Source organism: Cyprinodon tularosa, unplaced genomic scaffold, assembly GCF_016077235.1.
Source record: "Cyprinodon tularosa strain WSP-4 unplaced genomic scaffold, ASM1607723v1 ctg246, whole genome shotgun sequence".
Classification (NCBI taxonomy): Eukaryota; Metazoa; Chordata; class Actinopteri; order Cyprinodontiformes; family Cyprinodontidae; genus Cyprinodon; species Cyprinodon tularosa.
The window spans coordinates 537,037-560,025 of NW_024038913.1; the positions used below are offsets into that span (position 1 = coordinate 537,037).

General features: G+C 38.8%; 2 protein-coding genes across 7 annotated transcripts in view; both read right to left on the minus strand.

Moving 5' to 3' along the window:
- Positions 1–1,355: 1,355 nt before the first annotated feature.
- On the minus strand, positions 1,356–6,456 carry lpar2a (lysophosphatidic acid receptor 2a). The gene is made up of 4 exons (XM_038287955.1): positions 6,296–6,456; positions 2,681–3,430; positions 2,064–2,326; positions 1,356–1,533 (listed from the first exon to the last, which is right to left on the minus strand). Exons 1-4 carry the CDS (start codon positions 6,300–6,302, stop codon positions 1,459–1,461), a joined length of 1,095 nt encoding a protein of 364 aa, XP_038143883.1. The 5' UTR covers positions 6,303–6,456; the 3' UTR covers positions 1,356–1,458.
- A 5,826-nt stretch (positions 6,457–12,282) lies between these two features.
- Positions 12,283–22,989, minus strand: part of brd4 (bromodomain containing 4) — a 34,900-nt gene continuing 24,193 nt past the window's right edge. For 2 of the 6 annotated variants that reach the window (XM_038287964.1, XM_038287962.1), the window contains exons 4-19: positions 22,820–22,955; positions 22,389–22,729; positions 21,920–22,303; positions 21,699–21,827; positions 21,296–21,526; positions 20,978–21,201; positions 20,226–20,557; positions 20,019–20,114; positions 19,547–19,927; positions 17,628–18,368; positions 17,434–17,540; positions 16,639–16,789; positions 16,410–16,540; positions 16,091–16,293; positions 15,336–15,588; positions 12,283–14,671 (exon numbers count right to left, since the gene is read on the minus strand). In XM_038287964.1, coding sequence (XP_038143892.1) covers positions 14,603–14,671; positions 15,336–15,588; positions 16,091–16,293; positions 16,410–16,540; positions 16,639–16,789; positions 17,434–17,540; positions 17,628–18,368; positions 19,547–19,927; positions 20,019–20,114; positions 20,226–20,557; positions 20,978–21,201; positions 21,296–21,526; positions 21,699–21,827; positions 21,920–22,303; positions 22,389–22,729; positions 22,820–22,955 — 3,909 coding nt within the window. In that variant the 3' untranslated portion in view covers positions 12,283–14,602. Of the gene's footprint in view, positions 14,672–15,335; positions 15,589–16,090; positions 16,294–16,409; positions 16,541–16,638; positions 16,790–17,433; positions 17,541–17,627; positions 18,369–19,546; positions 19,928–20,018; positions 20,127–20,225; positions 20,558–20,977; positions 21,202–21,295; positions 21,527–21,698; positions 21,828–21,919; positions 22,304–22,388; positions 22,730–22,819; positions 22,956–22,989 lie in introns of all 6 variants that reach the window. The other 4 variants (XM_038287963.1, XM_038287958.1, XM_038287959.1 and 1 more) reach the window with 3 other exon arrangements.

Below are 22,989 nucleotides of genomic sequence, written 5' to 3' on the forward strand. Positions count from 1 at the left end.
CTCTTTTGGACGCTTTTTTGTTTTTTCAATGGGGCTTCATAAACGATGGATGGAGCGAACTCCGTAATAACACCTGTATTTTTGTTATGAGCATGAAAGCAAGTGCTCTGCCCTGTCTCTTTGTCTCATGGCCAATTGGGCAAGGGCTTTTCTCTCTCCTCTGTTACCAAAAAAAGAGGCAGCACTGGGTGTAGTGAAACTCTTTATCTAGGACAAGCCTGCATCATTTTGGTGATTTTCCATTCTCAAAACCGTTTTATACAATAAAACCTCTGTGAATAATGAAGCATTTTGATAGTAAGGGAAAGCCTTAAGAGTGTTGAAACATGTTACAGAACAAAACCTGAGCTTTAAAAGCGCTCAGGTTTGATCCCATATTTCCTGTTTTTCCTGTTACTCACAGCAGCTTGTTGTGGCTGCGTCCTGAGTAAAGGCGCCGCCGCACCAAATTATCACACACCCCTCCTTTTTGTTTTCTACTTGTTGTAATGGATGTCACTGTACAGTTTGTGTAATGTTTCACTACATTTTCTTTTTTTCTTTTATAAACTTTGTTCGGTTGATATCTACCGTTTCACAGGCTTCATGATAACTCTGTATTGACTTTGAATAATCTTTAGTTTTTTTTGTTACATAACCAAGTTGCAGTGTAGGATGAACAAATGTAATGTGGTGCTGTGGGACTATTGTTTTTTTCTCCTGTTTGGACCTTAAACATCCCTTTTTAATTAATCGGATTATAATTTTCCCCTTTGTTGCCTCAGTGATGATTTGTCACTGTGGACCGTTATTACAGCAGGAACATCAATGCCTAAATACTTGATGTCAATATATAAACGTTGTGCACTCATGCATTTTGCAGCAGAGATTTAACCTCTAAAAATTATATTGTGGTAAACTAACATTTTAAAACATTTGGTTTAGTTCCACAGCACCAAATGTCTTTGTAAACCTTCATTTGTTTTTATTAGTATATTTGTATCTCCCTCTTTCCGTTGTATTTACCCCTCTCTCTACCTGTCTTTCCATTTCTCTTGTATATAACCCCACTGTTTTCAGACCTGTGAGTCTGTATGAACTCCTTTTATACCTCAACTTTAGAATTGATCTAGAAAGAGTAAAAACAAAAACGGAAGAATATGACAAAATTGTAGTATTCTTATTAGAAAAATTAATAAAACAATTTAGTGTGCTTTTTTTTTTTCTTCAGTATTTCATTTTAGAAGTGTTTAATTTTCTAAGTTGTCACAAATGCTCTTGTGATAGTCTAATGTAATAAAAGGAGAGATTGCACCATCTGTTGATTAAGGGGAATTTCTTAGCTCCACCAAGAAACATTCAGACAGGAAAACTTGTCTATTGCAAAAATATGTATTTTTCTGTTTAATTTCAAAAATATACATTCGAGTTACAACTGCTGGCTTTTTCCTCCATTATACCCCAGGCGCCGTCCACATGTTATCTCTTTGTATCCTCTGGTTCCAACAACACTTGATCTTCTAACATGTACGTATGAAGAGTTGTAAGAGTTTTCTGTGAACAAAACAAAGTTGTTTGAGTCATTTCCTTTGCAAGAAAGCCATGAGATTTTTCAAAACAATAAGGTGGAAAACAAATACTTAAAATGGAGTTAGTTTTCCTGTTAACGGCCCTTGCATAAGCCGACAGGTATGAACACGCTTATTTTTGGAAATCTGTTCTTAGTAGGAAATGAAACCTTACGGCTCAGTAATCAGATGCATGACGAAGAAATGAAAAAACTGAACAGCAGCTATTGAAGCAAAAGTTCTAACCCAGAGGCGTTTAGACTTTATAGGACCTTGAGGGCTGCTGTCCTGCAGGTTTTAGAGGTTTCTCTGCTCAAGCACAGCTGATCTACATTGATGGTTGATTAACAGGCTTTTGCTGAACTGCAGTCATCAGAATCAGCTCTGCTAAAGCAGAGAAACCTCTAAAACCTGCAGGACAGTGCCCCCCCCCCCCCCCCCCCCCCCAGGACTGACTTTGGGGATCGCTGCTCTATAGGTTGCTTTAAAAAAAAAGGCAAAACAAGTAATATTTACCTCTGTCAATTGAGATCCAGTATCTGTTGGCAAAGACTCCCTCTGCTGACAGTCTCCTTTCCGACACAAGCAGGAAAGGATCCATTTAAAAGTTTTTCTCATCTCAACGTCCCGCAAGGAATAAATGATTGGGTTGACCAAAGAATTGCACTCTGCTATCACCAAACAGTACTTCTCATACTTCTTAGCGTTGCTATTTTTACCCATCAGCCCATCCACGAGGAGAGTAATGAGGCCAGGTGTCCAGCAGATCACAAAAGCACCTGCAGAGATATGGATTGTTTGCTGAAACATGAATTCATTCTTGTGGTTTTTCCAGTGAACTTTTATTGCAGAATGAGCCCGGATTATAGTCATGTCTCAGCTATGTAATGGTTGCTCAATAGCAGCCACCTGAGTCACCCGAGTAGCTGAACTCATAAGATAAATTCACTGGAAAAATCCGGATACATTTCCAACTTTAAACCAACAAACAAAGATAGAAAAAAAGACAGATGGAGATAAAGGCACTGAGATTTGTGATTAAATAACAAGGTATGCATATAGTTTGAAAAAAAAAGTGTTTGTGCTTAAAATGGTCAACATGAAACATTCCTAAAAGTAGTATCTGTTCTTACCCAGAACCATAGAAATGGTTTTCATCAGGTTGATGACGGTCTGCTGTCGTTCCTCCATGGTGTGAGGGGACACATTCCTACTCTGACACTTCACATAGAAGAATATGCGGGAGTACATGATCACCATAATGAAAAAAGTCAGTAGGTTGAGACCTGCCCAGAAAATCAAGAAGCGTCTGCTGTAGAGTGGGGCGATGGTAGAGCAGTCGTCGTGATCGCATTCACAGTTCCAGAACAGCGATGGCACCAGACCCATGATGATTCCAGCAACCCAGATGGAGACGATGAGCAGCAGCACACGTCTCTTAGACATGGTGCTGTGCAGCTGCATGGTGATGATGGTCTGGTGGCGTTCAAAGGCTACAGCCAGAAGGTTGGCTACAGAGGATGTCAAGCTGATGTCAACCAAAGCGGAACGGATGTACCACTGGGTCTTAGAAAGCCTCCGAGTCCAGGGGCCAGTGTTCAGAATGAGGTTAGCGTAGGCCAAACCTGCAAACAGGTCCGCTGCTGCCATGTTGCCCAGCAAGTAATATATGGGGAGGTGGAAGCGGTGGTTTAAGACGATGGCCACCATCACCAACAGGTTGGCCAGCACCACTATCAAAGAAAATGGCAAACCTAGTCCGAGTAATAAGGAGTCCCGTGTAGTCCAGTTTTCTCTGATCTCCTTTTCTACTAGTTTGTAGAAGAAGGTCACATTATGGCTGGAATTGCATTGAGATGACATGTTGTTCTCTATGAACAAAACTGTGAAGGACAAAAAAAAAAAAAAAAAAAACAGTAGACAAAGGGAAATTTAAAAAAATATATGCTGAGTGAGAAAAGTATATTCTTTATATAAGAATTTAAACATCAGGGATCAAAAGTGATCTGCTCTGTACCAGATTCTATCATTTTAGATCTATACTGACAAGTAGCAGACCACACAGCAGGTTCACCTCATTATCAGAAAGATAAGGCTATAAAAGAGGAGTGTGTCTAAAAACACGCAACTTCGTCGTTTAAGAAAGGCAAATGCTGCAAATAAAATCCCCTTAAATGATAATTATTGTCTGGGAAGGAAGAAGCCATTTCTAAACTATTTCAAGTCTCCTAATCAGCAGTGAAATTATTCAAAAGTAGAAAACATTTAACAATGCTGATTTTTTTCAGTTTATCCCACCATCTGATTGTAAAAGCTTAGAAAAATGGACAAAATGCCCAACAGCGACTCTCCAGGTTTAAGTCTTAATGCGGTTAGATAAAGCTGAACCTTGATGCTGTATTTCAAATGCAGACAAAATAGTCTTCCCGCTAAAATTATAACATGGCTTTTGCTTCCTTTGACACTGCTCAGTTACATTTCAACAAACCACACGCCTTCTGAAGAAATGTCTTTTAGAGCAGCAATTTTGGTCCTATTGCACAGGGTCATATTTGGTAATAACTAAATGCAGCACTCGCACCTCCGTAAACTGTCAGGCATATTGGGGGCGGTATAATGACTGAGGCCAGAACTGCAAAACTCCAATAAGTTAAAAAAAAAAGTTGTGAAGACCAACATTTCTGCAATATATGTCATTTTACAAGTAGTTTAATGGCAGGGTGTAAATTCCATGCTTTTATTTTGGCTTTACTTTTATTTAATATATAAACTTTTGGGACACTGTGTATGGTTTTGTTGATTTAAGGTTAGATTCTATAGATTTCACAATGTGGTGATGTCTAGATCAGTATTAGGCCCCCATGCATTAATCGGCATCTTTAAAAATTTGCTGTACCATCTTTTCCTAAAGTGATATATAACTTCTGTAAAGTGTTATATATCTCCATAAAAATGTGTTTAATACTTAACAAGACTTACTTGAAGAAAAAGATGTTAAGATGTTTTCTAGAGATCAATCTAAAACAACACAGAAAAATTATTAATACTTTTAAATTAGGCCTTTCAATTACTTGCGTTTGCAATATATTTGCAATCTAGAATAGCAGTGGAACTCAGTTTTTATCGCACTATATTTAAGGTGACAAAACACTCTAAATTTCTCACTCCAGCTCTCTATGTGGGGGTAAAATGTTTGAAGAGGGCATGTTGCCACACTGAAAGATTGAGAGAGCTGCAGCTAAAATCCGCACATGCAAGTAGAGTTAAGCATTTTTTTTTTTCAAACAAAGTTTACAGTTAAGTCCTGCAAAAAAAAAAAAAAGGACTCTGGGGTGAAATATCTACAAGCTGGTGGTTAGTGCTAAAGAAAATCAAAATGAAATTCGCAATCGCAGTTTCGGTTCAAAATAATCTCTTAGAATTACAAAATAAATCCTTGTTGATTATATTAAGCATGACACTCATGCTGTTTCAGTTGTAATTATGTCCTGTATAGCCAGTATGAAAAGTTACTTTATTTCTAAACTTTAAATATCAATAGTTGCCCATCTCTACTGAAGACTCAGTTCTGTTCAAAAAGCTTGTTTATATTATTTGTACTCATTCGGTAGAAATGTTATTTCTCCCAGCATATAATTTACTAATAGACATATTTTTAACATAAACCTTAATGAGGGGTGCTGATGTTTCTATGCATCTAATTTATTATTAGAAAGAAGGAATTAAGAAGAAAAGTAGTATTATGTGCAGGGGAGAAAAAAAAAGAACCAGCACCAGACTGCCGGTTCTTTTTTTTATTTCCTCTATAAAAGAGGAAACTTAAGGTTGTGTCAAAACAGAAAATGACACCAGAATAGAAAAAAAGGACAGTGGTTCAATACCTCAAGGTAAGCAAAATAGAAGTTTAAAAAAAGCATTAAAAATTTGTAGCAAATATCTGGTTTATGAGCTAAGAAATACTGGTAAATGAAAAACATTTCAATTCTAGCCTGGAATCATTTTTTACAGGTCCCAAATAAGAAAAAAATAAAATAAATCAGAAACAATAAATAAAGCATTTAAGGAAAGACTTCAAGATTATTTGTAGTTTATACAATTCATTCATTTGAAGAACTATAGACACAGTTTATTATTAATCATACTACTCTCATTTAATAGTGGTATGGTGTAGAATAGAAGCTGTAATATTCTCTACTCAAATAACATGCCTGTGGACATTGTGGTAAAAAAGAGAGAAAAGAAACTTGCAACCATAATGTCCTCATTCCACTCACCACTAAGTTTTACTTTCAAATGCTTAGTATTTATAAACAGCCCCCCCTTATTGAGCATGTAAAGCGTTATTGAAATTTGCATGAGTTTAGGATCAACTTCCAGTTAAAGTCTAATAGTTGTAGAATTTTGACATTAAGCATAAAGGTGACTGCTTCTTTAGTTAATCAGCCATGTGTGTCATATTTGAAACCAACTATCAATTAAAAGTGTACGCGTGTGAATCCACTTCGTTACAAGCTTTATAGTGTGATTAGTCCCATAAAACGACTCTAGATTATCCGGTTTAATAAAATTCTGGCCGGAAACTGCCTTGTTCTTCAGTGTATGCTTGCATCTTATTCTAACATTTATAAATAGGAAAATTAACAATATTTTCCTTATATTTTCCAAACTTTCTCAAACAGATTCACTTGTGTTGATAGTGAAACTGATAATTTCTAAAAAAAAAAAATCTAAAAACAATATAAACCTACCTCTCATTTCAGGGTCTCCTCCATCCGGACATTTCCTTTATGAGAACAGAGACAATCTCTAATCAAAAGATGGAGAAATTTTTATTTAATTTTAATGCTGTTCGTAGAAGTGTGGGAACACGTTTCAAGTCGACGCCTCTCTGAATCATTGTCACTCAGATCAGCTGGACCTGAACTACAGGTAGGCGCTGCTGCCTTCATGCACGGCCTGGAAAATCGGAAAGAACAAAATATCCTACCTCACATAGTTATCATTGGAAAACGATATTTTTCTTCTAACAAAATATGTATGACAAATGAATAAACCCATGGAACAAAAATGCACCCGCCTTTAATAGAAAAGGAATAACTTTATTTTTGTTTTGAGAGTTTAAGAGATTTTTTAAGCAGTAATTTCAAATATTGACCAGAAGAGGGCAGTGTCGTACCCGTAGACATAGTCATCGGTATCTTTGGTATGTCTGCTGGTTAAGGCTTATTGCACAACCAGTGCTTACGGGATGTAATGAACAGTTTGCTTTTTATCAGTCCATTTCCTGGGTATAATACACAAGCAGGAGACAAAAAATAGTTGTTTTCAGTTTTGTGCAAAAAAAAAAAAAAAAAAAAACAACGAAAAAATGGAGAAACGTTTTTTTTTCTTCTTTTTATGCAACTTCTTCTTCTCCTCCTCTTCCTCCTCCACCTCTTCTTCTTGATACTTTTATGGCGGTTGGCAAAAACCTTAGGGATGAGCATCACCGCCACCAACTGGTAAGGACCAAGCCCACCTTGCGATTCCCTCCAAAATAAGCCCCTGCTCAGGATGCCATGGAGAAACTTCCTTTCATTGTATTTCCTGCCCTAATCGTCGCCTATGCATCTTTAAATAGACAGATTTTACTGGGAATAAATCAATCTACTGAGTATGAGAGAAATTTGTCAGAGACAAGACAAACATGACAAGTCTGATGAGTCACACTGAGGACAGGTACCTGAAATGACCAGCAGGTGTCGCCGTGCGTTAATGTGACTTTAAATCGCCCCATCAGGCCAAAATATTATACAACCTTGTTCTTCAATAAATGGGACATTTATGACAGAGGGTTGTGTGTGGAACTTTATTTCTATGGGGAAATGCTCTTTCTGTCAATTATTTAGGCATATATCTGGACAAAAGATAAACATACACAGTTAGCGGTGATGTGACAAAACAAATCCCTACCTTTCCATCCAGTGGCCTAAAAAGTTTGAACCTGAATGACATGAAATAATATACTACTGATATTTAAGCATATATCTGGAAAAATAACAAACATAAACTGATGTATTTTTTTTAATTAATAAACCAGTTTCTGATGAATATATTTGTTGTGTTTACGTTTTTAACTGAGTGCTTTGGTGTTTTATTATTATCTATTTTTACTGTAGGCCTATTAAATGTATTTCTGCAGCTGACAGAATTTTCAGCCAGTTTTTTTTTTTTTTTTTGCCTAATTAAGTAATGTGCCATTAAAGTTTTAATGTTATTCACTAAAGTAGATATCATATAGTCTGAATAGATAACAGTAAAACAGGATTCAATAAGGATAGAGTATATAAAGAGCTGTGTAACTTCATCCTGATCATGATAACAGTAAGAATTTAAAGTTCCAGTTCCTGTTGGCTCAGAGGTAACAACAGGAGCAGCAAGAACAGAAGACAGGAGAACCACAAAGGCTCCCAAACATTGGACTTGTATTGGAATCGTATAATGAGAATAAATGTAATTCTGATTCTAATATAAATTTAAATGGTAATAAGTTAAATCCACTGGAGACACACATAAAATATAAATTTTAATGTCACGGAATCCTTGAAATATTTCCTGTATCCAAACAGTAATCCAGATCAACAAAAAAAAAATTTAAGTAACCCTTATATTTACCATCATTCCCCAAAAATTATATCTAAATCTGTTCAGTAGCTGAGTTATTCTGCTAACTGAGAAACACCTTTCATTACATGAGCTGGCTATAAGCCACATTTACAACAAACAGGGTTAGCTGTACAGAGGAATAAAACAATAAATAAAAATAGTCACAAAAAACATACAACAGCAGACCAAGCAATCGGTTCGATTGACCCACTGCTTGACCCCAGTTCCCCTCCCAAACACTCATGGACAACAAACAGCTGACCTCCATCCAGAGCAGAAACAACACACTCAGCCCCGGGAGGTTCAGTCTGTATTGAGCAGCATTGAGTTTGCATAATTTCCTATCAGTACATAGTCACATAAGAGTATTATCTAATGTCATGTGTTCAAATGGGTTCAAAATGTTTAGGCCAGTGGATGGAAATGCAGGGATTTGTTCTGTCACCTCTAACTGCATAGGTTTATCTTGGCTAGTTTTACAGCTATATGCATAATTGACAGAAAAGTCACTCATCAGCCTTGTCAGGTTTTTCACGTCTCTGATAAATCTCTCTCACATTCAATAGATATATTTATTCCCAGTAAACAGTGTAGTTACACGCTGTAGTTATATATGCACAGGATCTGTTTTCATTTAGAACAGATGCATAGACAATACAAATAAAGGACGTTTCTCCATGCCAGTCTAAACAGAGCTTTATTTTGGAGGGAACCGCACAAGCAGGCTTAGAAATTTAGAATGGTATTTAAATGACGTACAGTACTATTTTTTTTTCTTAATGTTTATCATAAGAATTTCAGTGAGTGAAAACATTCAGGCAGCTGATGAAATGTTTTCTAACGTGTTTTGAATCTTTATTTTGAAGTTTTTAACGGCAGACTTAACAGTATCAATACGCTGCAGTACACCCCGTTGGCCACAAGAGGGCAGTTGTCAAATTGAACCCTTGGTTGAGTGCGAAACAGTGGAGGAAACACAAACGTTTCATAAAACTTTAATAATCTCTAAAATATCTAAAATATAAAATAATATAAATGTTAATACAGCTACTGCAACCGAACGTTTCTCGTTAACATTGATTATTACAACCCCCTAGTAACTCTGTTATCTAATTTTTTTTTTATCTTATTTTTACACAGTCTGTGGAACTACACAATTTGTGATTTTATACCTACTTGTATTTCTGTTGCAATATATTTTCAGTCTTGTTCGGTAGGCATAAAGTTGACGTCTGTATCTATATATTTTCCTTTTGTAGAATATTTCATCTCATGTGTGGTTTTCTCAATCAAAAGGGTTAATATCAGAAAAAAGTTCATGATGTTAAAAGACTCGTAATTACACAGATTGACCACATGAGGGCCTATTGAGGCGGCTGTCCGTCTCCCTCTTCCGTAAACGCTAGAAAAAAGCCCCCCTCCCGGCTACCAATGCAACTGAGTAGGTTAGGGTGGCCAGATGTCCGGCTTTAGGGCGGACAGTCCGGATTTTCATTGCACTGTCCGGCGTCCGGCGCCGCATCCAGCCGGACGTGTATTTGCCCTCCTTTACCCACAGATTCCACATACTCCGTCAGTGCTCCGCTCCGCTCAAGTACGTCGTGCGGAGTACTTGTCTGTCATGTAAATCAATTAGAGCTGTTCCACATCCTCCACTACTCCTCCGCACGTCTCTGTCCACGTACGTCTTCTCCGTCCTTCACCGTTAAAATACGGAACTGAGCTCTTTTTGGCTCCGCTCCCGTCAGTCCAGATCAAGACCCGCAATTGCAATCGCACCAAACAGGATAAAGAATGTAGAGAAGATCCGGTTTGTCAAATTAAATTATAGTAAAAACAGGTCGGTTACTAGAAATTAGATCATAGTTCGTATATATTCCCAAAATTAAGAGCAATTAATTAAATAACTGGATGCAGACTATTGGTGCTTCAACAGACCAAAAAATTCTTATTGCAGGAATGGATGAAGAGATGATGAGTTTGGAAGCGGAGAACAAACATAGTTCATACAAACTATGGATGATTCTGTTTATTCCTGTTACAAAAATCCACAACAGAAAGAAAATATTTGGGCAGAAACGGAACATCTGCTGGATGATGATGGGGATTTTTTTTAATATGTCATATTAAATTAAACGTTCACAGGGTTTATAATGAGGAACTCTAATTTAATGCTCTTTTAATGCTATTAGAAATAATTTTAATTTCATCAACAAGTATCATGTACACAAGTTATTAGTATACATGAAATAAGGAGCTGTAATCACAGTTCCATGACTCAAGTTTGTGTATATATATCTATATATATATATAGATATATATATAGATAGATAACATGGTGAAATCATCTTTACTCTCGACAGGCTGCAGCCATGTCACGAATTCCTCTTTTCCAGCCACTTTTTGACATTTTTATTGTCCTATTCTCTAGCTCTCTCTCCGCCTCAAGCTTATTTTCCAAACAACTGCTTTATGATCAATTGCAGCAGTTCTGCTCAAATTAATCGTGTCAAAAAATAGTCACTTTTTAAACACCACAATGTATTAAATAAATACAAATGCTGGGAACCAATTCTTTTTTTACATCTCTTTAATATTTTGTTCTATTCAACTACACCAGCATCATCTTTAAACTACTAAGAATTGTACTATAAATGTGACTTTACCCGATTCTTATGTACACCGTAGTAATTTATTGATATGCCGCACAATGTCCTCCTTTTTGGTGCTATAGAAATGGTTGAGTGTTTCCCTACGAACATTAAAGTTGCTCGAACGTTTGAATCAACAATTTAAGAATCATGGTTAGAGAACTGAATCAGAGACACAAAAACGTATGCAGATCAAGTTAAACTAAGAAACTTGAGAAAAAAACAGCGTTTGTTACATTTGTAGTTCTTAACAATGACCACCAGAGGGCGACGTGTCAACAATATATTAAACTGTAAAGTGCATGAGAATAAGTAGGGTGCGTTTTCCGGTTGGTAGGCTATCATAATAAAACTACTGGAACTTGCTCAACTATTATTAAGGAAATAATTTTACTATTTTAAATTTAAATTGCATGTACTGTACAGCCAAATATGAAGGTTATACTATATTGTTCTTGTTTGGACATTTGAAGAGTAACTGAAACACCTAGCTTTATTTTCCAAAAATAATTTGGTCCTTGTTTTGTTTAAGCGGTTTAAAATGCTGTTTTAATCACAGCCCTTTATCGTAGTCAAAACAGCTAAATAATAACAAAGGTATATCTGTGATGAAACTGTTAGGAAAGACAACCAACCACTTACAAAAATCATGTTTTGTATTCAGACAGTGACCTTTATTCTCAATAACTTATGTGATTTGTATTTCAAATAGGAAGGTTAAATCTGAGCTCTAGATTGTAGATATACAGAAGTATACATACTAGGGCTGATTTCTGCTGATAACTATATATTTTTGGTATATTAAAAACAATAAAAGCCTTGAAAGACTGAAGACTGCCAACAACAGATGCCTGTGCAAATGTATGACAAATGTCTTGCCATATCTATAAAACTCCAAAATCCAATTTAAGAAATATTTGTCTTCAGATATTAACACATAAAACTACATAAACCTGGAGCATCAGTCAGTGACAAAAGGTGCAATAATAGACAAATAAATATTGAATTACCGAAATATGTTAAAGAGTCATATCACCAATACCAAATAAAATTATATTGCGATATACTAATATTGGAATATTGTTCAGTCCTAATTCTTACCCCTTGAGCTAAAATCTAAAAGTTGTTTTGGGTGTATGATGCACTAGTATCAGTTATTGTATAAGGGAAACCAACAAAAAGTAGCAAATAACTGAACTGGAGAGAAAATTATACTTAATAAAGATAGATTATCTGATAATTATCTTGTAAACAGATACAGCTTGAGCTTTATTTGTAAATGAAATATAAAATTTATTTTCCTCCAATTTCTGTACTACTTTGTGTTAGTGTATTACAAAAAGTTTGTGTTTTTAAAGTGACAAAAAGGAAAATTTCTACACCTGCAGATCAACGTTCATACAAGAAAGTTTCAAACCAACACAAAAAAGCAGTCAATGTTTTTATTTTCTATAAAACAGATGAGTTTATTCAATGATCATAACATACGATTCAGAGACCTCAAGAGACCACTCACATACCAAAACTGAGGAAATGTTATAATAACCCCCCCAAAAAACAGAACAAATGCAACACAAAAATAAAATACCTGAATAAAGCAAAATGTGGGCTGAGCTGCTTGTCAGCACATTCTCTGTAGAACCCATGGCACATCATGTCCAACAGTTAATGAGGGAAGGAAAAGATAGAAAGGAATGAAAAGTTTTCTTAACACTTTTGAAACAGGTCTAATAATAACATTATATATTCATACATGGTGGACTTCAAAGAAATTTATAAAAGTGAATTAAGCACTAAACCTCTCCTGCTCATCTTTTTAGTCTTTGTCAACAGAACGTTTATCTACATCTGGGAACATGCCTCTCTGCACCACACAGTGAAAAAGAACAAAGAAAACACTCACACATTCACACTGCCGCCCAAATGTACACAATCAAACTTGGAGACCAGAGTGAAAACGCTAATGTGGAAAAACGTTGAAACACATCTAGCTAAACTCTGCTGAGAGAACAAAATGAGAAAGTAGTTTTTCAGATGTTTACACTTAAAGAAGCCCAGCTAAAAACTAAATTTAAAACCAGAATATTGACAACGGGTAAAATATAAAATGCTGTCTTTACCTTTTTTTTTTTTTTTTTTAAACACAAACTCTGTCAAAAATCTCCCTCCCCTTTTTAAATATTACACCTCCCAGTCATAATGTGCCACTTTCTAAGTCCCCTCGAAGTGTAATAGAAGCCAACAAGAATTGCAATACAATACAGGCACTGGAGAAAAAAAAAAAAAAAAAAAAAAAAATTTTTTAGGAGACAAATAGAGAGAACAACATGTGTTCAGATTCTAGCCCAGCTCCAACAATATCTCCAGGAACAGTATTAGAACTTACATCCACTATTATAAAACAAGAACAGATAGAAATTCAAACCTTTTTTTGCATTTTTTGTTTTGAGTTGTGGTTGTTTCTTTTATGTCTAGAGTTCCTGTTGTGAATCCAGATAGGATTCAAAGTGTGAACTCTGTTCTCAACTCATTATGTGTTTCACATATCAGCTACAAAGATGTAAATGTCTTTAATTAATTGCATTTTTGTTACTTTAAGCAGAGGTTTTTGCCACAACAGAATCATAAAAGGCAAAAGGGGCTTATCCAATCCAGAAGTCACTGCTGTGAACAGCTGAATGTCAAACCTGATAGTAAAACAATTATAACGACACTTGTAGTGAAATCCAACTAAAGCTCAGAAACAACTGGCTCTTTAACTCCTCTGATATATTGTTGTTTGTAGTTTTTTAAAAGACAAATACAAGATGAAAACTGATCTTATCTGTGATAAATACGCCATGGAGCTATGATAATGCATATATTCTGTTCTTGCCCTCTATCTATGATGCTCTAGAAGAAGTAATTTAGCATACGAGTTGTTTGGCATAGGTGGTGGGAGTGTGTTGGTGCAAAGATAAAAAGAACCGATGTGGAAAAGCAGACAAGATCCAAAATAAAAAGTTATTGAAGCATAAGAAAATATTCTTTTTACAGTAGATCCTAGATGGTGAACAAAGAAAAAAAAAAAACCACATCTGCACGGCTTGTGGTTCTGTATGTAAATGTTATTGGTTCGTCCATGTGTGCAGGCCATACAACATAATTGTCTATTTAGGAAAAAGATGTAAGGCAAACTGTACCTTCTCTGCTGAGAAATATACATGATTTACAGTATGGAAGTTGCCCCCACCCCTCCCCACCATATATAAAAAGAAAAAAAAAAAGTGTTCACTAACAACAAAATTAACAACATAAAAGACAATTTCTTCACTATTTTAGACATCTGGCAGTTTTAAAATACTTCTGCGCAGTCTGTCAGTATTTCAGAGCATTTTAGAATCTCCAGAACCGGGATGTCTTTACTCCTGTGGTATTGTTGTGCCAACACACAGTGAGAGAATCGAGTCTGATAAAGGCTACTGTGCCAAAAAAAGGGTCCTTTTTCTTCCTCAACTAGAGATCAGGCAAAGCAGTGCTGGATTCCAACAAAATGACATCCAACACAATGGGAGACCCCTCCATGAGTTCACCCGATGAGGCCAAAGTGAGCCGTAACCACTTCTCCAGCCAGCGTTTGTTTTCAGTCTCAGCAGGGATGGTTATGTATGCATAAAGTCTGCGCTGCATGGATGCCAGGGTTTTTAAATTCATGAGGATGCTTTCATCATTCACTCCCCCTTCCCTCTTCCTTGCAGTTCATCTCTAGTCCTTCTCTCCTCAAAACAAGTTCTCCTCAAAGATGGCCATTATGTCACTTTGAAAATTCATGTCAATAACTGCGGCCTGCTGTTGAAAGAAAAGAAAAACAGGGATTACTTAAGTTTGCACAAATGACTTAGGATCGATCACACTGCAGGCCCTGATGCTCAATTCTGATATTCTTGTGAAATCTGTTTGGTTTTTTTTGTGTTGCCGCTCATATTTCCAAATATATCCGACTTGTATGTGATCTCCTGTGTGAACTGCATTCATACAACATTAAAGTCCCGCATGCGCAGTAGAGGACGCAATGACGTCACAAGCAAGAGTGCTTTGTGTTTTACGGAAGTAAACTCAATCTTTTCAACATGATAAAAACAAATAAATAAATAAAAAACTGCTCTCCGCATTATCGCCTATCATGGTTGTTGTTTTTCTTCCCGTTTTTGCGTAGCAAGATGCAGACTAGTGACCTTTGTTGAGTTTTAATGACGTTCAGATCAGATGAATGCGACCGGATCATTCAGACACAGGTTTGAAAAGATCAGACTCGTATCGGATTTAAGACCACATAGCAAAGTGGCCTGGGTCGCATTGTGTTGTTCAGACTGCCATGAAAAGATCAGATATAGGTTGCATATGGGCAAAAAAAGAACAGATTTGGGTCACTTCAGGTTGCAGTGTGAACGTAGCCTATGTAACAGAATAAATGAAATCGGTACTTGTTGCAGGTTAGGTATATCCAACTTACCACCTCCCTCCTCCTCCTCTCCTGTTCCCTACGGCGTGCTATTTCCCTCTGCTGATCTAGTGAGTTCTGTGAGCTGGGCTGAGGCGGTGTAGGTGGTTGAGGAGGTTGCTGAATGGCAGCTGGCTGGGATTCCTGCTGCACCTGCGGCTGTTGTTGAGGAGGGGCTGGAACGTGCTGCTGCTCAAGGCGACCACGAGACTCCTCATGCACTCTTCTGGGTGGAGCCTCAATGACATCCTCTTCATCCCGCCCCCTGGAAGGGATTCAGATATAACATTTAGCCCTCTTTATAGATCTCTGCTGGAAGTTTACCACGACAATGAAAGATGCTCTTACATAAACATCTTTGAAACCGAATATCTTGCATGACATAAAACAAGAGTTATGCAGCTTTTAAAAGGATTCTAAGATTTTTCGAAAAACAACTGATTGAAATAAGCATTATTAGAGAATCAGGTGTATCTCTATACTACTACATGATGCGATTCAAGCAGAAAGAAATTTGTTACCAGGAAGAAATAAACGGTATGTCACATCAACATTTAAATAACTCAGAATGATGACTGAGATCTATATTTCAAATTTAAGAGCAGGTGAAGTAATCAGTCCACATGAAAGAGAATGTCTTTCATGTCTCCCATCAAACTTATTGATCTTTGTGATTTTTTCACTTTCCTGTTATCCCGATTCACAGCTTAGTATATTTCTTTTCTTCTAATGTAAATGCCTTCAGTGTTTTCTTGTCGGAGCCTTACCGATGCTTATCCTGCTCTCTGCGCAGCCGGTCCTTTTCTGCCTCTGCCTGGGCTTTCAGGGCTTTCTCCCGCTCCTCTTTCTCCCGGGCCGCACGGCGGAACTGCTCAAAACTGTCACTCGATGACTTTACCGCAGACTGGGTTGTAGAGGTTGACTTATGCGCCAGACTTGCCCATGAGCCCATATTTTTGAGTTTCACATCCTAACACAAACACACAAAAAAAAAAACAATGAGAAGAATTCATAGGAATAATACTCAACGCTTTATTCATGCAAAGAGAGCAAGTAGCAAGTCTAAAACTGGATGCCTTTACCCACCTGTACCTTTTTTGGAGCAATAGGGGTCTTAGGCTCCTGCTTGAATTTCTCCTTTTCCTGCAGTGTGGGGGGCGGCCCAGAGGGCTCAGACGAGCGACTGACCGGCCGTGAAATATCCACGGACTTCACATCTGCCCAAAACATGGACATGAACTCAGTCAGTAACTTTGGTAGTGCATCCTTTCAAGTGTTTTAAATACAGAGGAAAATAAAGCTTTGATGTTCTCACTCTGTTGACCTTGACCGGTCTGACTGGGTTTGATATCAGGATGTTTGTGATGGTCTGTTCTCATGGCAGGATTAAACTGCTCTCCTCTCATGACTGGTGATGAAGGAAGCTTTTCCTCCTTAATGGCACCTTTGCTTCCAGATGCTCTCTGCTGCATGACAAGCCATTGATTCACAGTCAACACATTTGCTTTGCAAATTAACCATCCTAAGAAACTATTACCCCGTTTACACTACCCTTAAAAAACTGAGCCGAGACCGGTCCGAGCTCAGTAACTGAGATAACTTGTCGTGTGTGAACGGAAACAACCTGAACTGAACCGAGATAGACATAACCGGACCGCGCTAACTGCAGACCAGTTCCCGAGGTGGGTTCGGCTCGGTTTTTTCCTGGCTCGGTTCTCTGATAACAAGAGCGCATGAGCAGAACGCGTCATCGCCGACTGGCTGAACATGCCGATTCACAAAAGCCGACTTTCTCAAGTACATCCGCGCATTGATTTGCTTGATTCCCTCCTCCTTCGTCTTCTTCTTCTTGGGTTTTACGGCGGTTGACAAACAGCGTTTGGTGCATTACCGCCACCAGCTGCTTGAGTCCCTCCTTCAATCCTAGCAGTAATACCGCACATCGTCACTAGGAGGCGAGGAGTCGAGAACCGAGATAAGTGTGACGTGTGAACGGTCGTCAAAACTGAGCTTGGCCTGGTTACCGATCCAAGCTCGGACCGGTCTGGGCCTGGATCGGTTTTTCAAGGGTAGTGTAAATGGGGCTAATGTTTTCTTTTGAACTTCTTACCTTCTTGGGTTGGATGTTTTGAGGTGGGGATGAGTGAGGAACGCTTGGAAACTGGGACATATGTGGGGAATGCATCATGAGAGGAGATGGGTTATCTCTGATTTGTCCTGTCCAGAAAAAAAAAAGTTCACACATCTAAGTTTGCATCTAAGAACAGTTGAACAATCACTATTTGTATCGTTTCTGACACCTACCAGTGTTGTAGGGGTCGGGTTTGGATGGACGAGGGGAGGGCTGCTCTTGCTGCCGCTGAATAATCTGTGGCGCTTTGTTGGTGGGGATTGCAATATTGTGTTGTGAAGCCTGGGACTGAGCAGTGAGTCCAGAACCCTGCTGATAGTTCAGCTGCTGTAGATGTTGAGTGTTTTGCAAGTGGCGGGCCTGGTGAATGGGTATCTGTGGAGGTGGGGGTTGATGTGACGGAGCGGGCTGGGCTTGAGATGGAACAGAAAGCTGTGGAGGAGGGAGCAAAGTCTGTGTGGAGAGCTGGGGTTGTCCCTGGATCGTCCCAGACTGCAATAGAGAAGTCTGTCCCAGCTGCTGCTGCCGAACCGGTGCCTGGTGAGGCGGAATGGACTGCTGGGGCTGACGAGCCGGCTGGAACTGCTCTAGGAATAACTGCACTTGGTTCATAGGTGTTGTTGACCCAGGCTCTTCGTCATCTTCCAACAGCATCTGGGGTGGCTGGGAAGATATCAAACCTTGAGGGGTGAGGGTGGGTGGTGACAATGGCCTTTGGTGCAGCGGTTGATGAGTGTGAAGAATCTGAGAGGGAAGTTGGTGCTGTGGTGGGGGAGCTGCCTGAGGCTGGAGCTGCTGCTGAAGAGCGGGCTGCTGCTGAGGTGGGGCTGGTTGTTGCTGAGGGGGTTTTGGATGAAGAGGCGCTGCCTTGTGACTCGGCCGAGACGGCTGCTGAGGCATAGAACTGTGTAGAGCTGGCATGGAGATAACAGATTCATGTTACTTAAAAGAAAAAAAAAAATACATTTTAACCATAAAAATTTGCATTTTTGAATTAATTTAATGCATAAGTTATAACTGTCCTCATCCAGTTTTCTTCTAATGCTTGAATTTTTATTTATTTATGTAATGCAATCATCGAGAATGATCCAAGTTTGCAAAACACAAAACATTCATGTAACTATTAATTAGTATTTTTCCCCCATTGGTGCTGTGAAAAAGTGTTGCCTATTTACAGATTTAATTATTATGCTTTATGTCAAAGTTTTATGTTTTAAACCCTTTAACTATTCAGTATCAGTTAAAGATGACCCATCATCTAAAACAAAAAGCTGTTTTCAGATGATTGTTTTAAGCATTAGGGGAAAAACCAAACTAACTAGGCCCCATATGGGAAATACGAAATACCACAACTTCTAAAACACAAATTATGTGTTATTGAAAATTTTGCTTAATTCCACAAATCAAACCCAGGAATAATTTTAGGCTGACCTGCAAAAAATAATACATTTAAATAGATCCTCTCTGAAGGTCTGGAAAGGGCCATTTCTAAGAGTTTGGGTGGCAGCAAACAAAGGAGAGAGCCATTGTCCACAACTTGAAAAAAACATACAGCAGTGGCAAACCTTCCTAGAAGAGTATCACTTTTCTCCAAGACAGTATTTAAAATAGATTTTATTTGTCCTGGAAGGTTTCGACATTTTAAGTCAATATAGATATTATTTTCTCCGAGTTCAAACATTTTAGTGGAGTGTTCGGAGCACACACTCTTCTCCTTGTAAATGACTTTTTATATAAATATTGGTTCAGTATAACTGCTTTAAAAATATTCTTGTTCATTTTCCAAGATGGATGAGGTGACTTTCTCCCAGCTAGCTCCCAGATCAGCTTCTCTGATTGGTTGACACATTGCGTCAAGTTTTCCACCTCAGGCGTCTGACGCCCTGGACACGCTTGACAGAATTGCTTGAAAATGCAGTGGAATTGTGTCAAAGACCTCTGAACGTCCCTTAATGGACGTCCACCATAGACTTTGCATGTAACCCGGACGCCCCTGGCCCTCAAAACACATTCGGTTGCAATGCACCACCACTATTAAAAGGCCTTTATGATAGCAAAGAAAACAAACCACAGCACCAACACACAACATTACCTGGAGAAGGGAGGACTGGATGCTGGTTGAGGAAGGGGTGCGTTTCAGGAGACACTGATTCGGCAGAATGAGCATTCGTATTTTGAGGTGCAGGGGAAGTGTTGCCTGTGTGGTGAGGCATATGCATGATTGACTGGCTGAAAGGAGGCAAGGAATCGTAGCTTTCCAGTAAGTGGGACGACTCCAGAGCAGCTACAGGTTGAGGAGCCATAAAGCCTGCAGGAGACGGTTGATGCTGCTGTTGCTTCATCTGACTGGTGGCCTGAGAGATGACAGGTTGGGACTGAAACGCAACCTGTGCAGAGCCTGTCTGAACCACAAGATGCGTCTTCTTTGCCTCTTTCACAGATTGGCTCTTCTTCTTTGGCTGTTTGATCATTCCTAGAAAGAAAAACAAGTAGGTTGTCTTTTTCCACAGAAGACAGTGGTATGTATTGTGGGTACTTAAAAAGAAGACTGAGCTTAAATCTACCTGATCCATCAGCATCACTGTCTGAGCTCGAGCCACTGCTTTCAGAAGAAGATACCGTCTTTTTGGAAGAAGCCACCGACTCAATGGTTTTCTCAGCTATAGAAGCAACTTAATGTTAATAGATTTTGCATAAGAAAGTACACTCACAGTTTATTGAGTATGTATTAAGACATTGCTCTGCTAAATGATTTTCATGCAGTGTCTCACCTGGAACCTTCTTTTTTTTCTTGAGGCAGGATGACACATATCTTTCTAGTTCACGCAGAGTTGAAGGCTTCAGGGTCTCAAAGTCGATCTCAATCTCATCAGGGTTTGAGTTTTTGAGCGAAGGCTCTCTGGACTGAATAATATGTACTACACGGCCAAGCTTGTCACCAGGAAGCTTGTTAATGTCCAGGCTTAGCTGCCTCTTCTCTTCGTAAGTCATAGGCTTGCATTTCTCCCCCGGAACAGACGGCCCAGTTGTCCCGAGATCGTCCTCCATGCTGGGCACAAGCTGCAGACTTGGTGGGTGATTATTTTTCAATCCGTCTTTTTTACTTTGTGGGAGAAACAAAAGGCAATATTAACTTAAACAGAAGTTTTAATGATCTAAAAGTGCATATATAAATTGTGTTTCTATCAGAATGTTTATACCATGTTTAGAAGGAATTCAAAAAGATGTATAAAAAGGGAGACTAATGGTGAAACTAAGCTTTTATATAAATATGAGGATATAACGTGATCTAAGCTGCTTGAAGGTGCTTAAATCTTGGTTAAATCAAAAACAGAAGTAATCAGGTTCACTAACATACAGCTCAAGATCAATATAATAAGACTTTTTCATAAGGCTTACCTTTGGAAAATATAAACTAAAGAATAATAAAAAAAACTATATATAATATGCTTTATGGTAGGAGAAGTAAAACATCTTGGTCAGTCCCCAGATAGACTGATACTAAGGGTATTTTTAAACCAACCTGGATTTCTTCTTAGTAACATCTTTGTTGCTGTTCATGTTCTTTGTTTTCTTGGGCAGCTGTGAAACTGGTGTGGCATCGTGGATCTCATCTACAAGGCTTGGAATGCTGCCCTTCTTCTTATGCTTATCTTTTTTCTTCTCCTTCTTTTCCTTTTCTTTTCTCTTTGGTTTGCTGGCTTGAGGTTGGGACAGGGCAGCCAGCTGCTCGTGGACAGCCTTCAGCTGTTTGTGGAAAAATTGAACCATTTTTAAACAAAGTTTTACAAGACCTGAAGAACAACTGTGACTTCATCTAAAATGTTCTTTGATCCCTGACCTGCTCCTGGAGTTCTGCTAACCGCTGGGCTCTTTCCTCTTCAGAGTCATCAGTGGAAGACTCAGACTCAGAGGATGAGTCACTGGAGCTGTCTGAAGACGAGGGGATGTGTGCCACAGGGGGCTGGGGCTTCACAGGGGCAGGGTGGTGAAGTGTAGGAGTTGGGGCAGAAACCACTGGCTTGGGTTCAGGTTCATCTGGCATTTTCGCAAAGCGCATCTCAAACACATCCTATAAAAAAGGAAAAGAGTAATATTGGCAGTTAAACATGAAATTTAAAAATTAAAAACAACAAAAGACAGGGGAAAAAAACGCATTAGAACTATAAAACTAGTTTATGGCAACATTCTGTAAGAGCGGACTCAAGCCATCTTTTTATTTCAGTCTAATAATGTTTGTATACCTGCAGCTTTCGTGCCATGGATACTACTTCGTGGTCCGGTGGGTTGTATTTGTAGCAGTTGGAAAACATTAACCTTACATCAGCAGCAAACTCCTGGGGATCTCGGTATTGCTTTGCCTCCAATTTGGCCTACCACAACACAGCAAGTATTTCACTTAGTATTTTACATAATGAAATCATTCGTAGTTCTGAGATTCTTTATAACCCTGCATTAAACAAACCTTGATGGTACTTAGGTCCATTGGATGCTTGATGATATCATGATAATCGTGTAATCCCAGTGCATCCACGTCAACAGGTTTATAAAATGGCCAAGCATAAGCAGCGTGTTTCTTGGATAACATCTCTCTAACTAGACCAGAACAATAACCTAGCTGATCCTGTGGTTTGGGGCTAAGACCTCCACTCGGACCACCCAGTCCTGTTACCAAGCCTATGTGATGCTGGGAGTCTGGAGCCTCTTTCTTTAACAGTTTCGGTGGTCGGTTACTCTCTCGCCTGGGTAACGTCTTCCCAGACTTCGATTCTGCAGGTGAAGACTCACTTAGCTGGTCATTAGCTGTGGGTGTTGTAGTGTCCGCTTTCCGTTTTTGGCTCTTTTTTGGCTGCAGTGGTGAAAATAAAGAAAGAAAATCAAGGTTTGGGCAATAATAGAAAATACTATTCAAAACAAATAGTCTGAAAACTCACTTTGGTCATAGTTATAGGGCTCTGCAGAATAGGGGCAGTGTTCTGAATCGATACCGGAGGAAGAGAGGTCTGAGTAGGGAGAGGCACAGAAGTCATGATGGGAACTTGAGGAACACAGTCTGACTGAACCATCGTGTACGGTGGTTGGAGCTGTGGTGCAAGGCTGGGTAACGTCTGGGGCACAAGGGAAGGCAGAGCCTGCATTGAAGGATGGGGAGGTAGCAAAGGTGGTGCCTGCATTGGTCCTCTGGCCTGCGGAGTAGCTGGGAGGCTTGACAGGCCACGTGTTTGTGGGGTCGGGGATGAAGAATCAATGATGGCGCCTGGTTTCAAGTTTATACCTTGGTGAGAAAACAAGGGGCTTGCTTTGTTATCTTGTTTCATAGAATATTGCATACTAGCAGTTCAGTATAAACAAGCTAACCACATACCACCGTCTCTCCGGCCTCGGCCACGTCCCTTTCCTGTCATGACCGGAATCTCTATTTCTTCCTGAGGCATTTCTGCCACCTTTTGAAGGAAAGCCTTTTCTAGAGCCTCAGCCATTAAAACAATATCATCTCCAGGCTGTTGAACAGAAAAAAATAAAACATTCTCATCA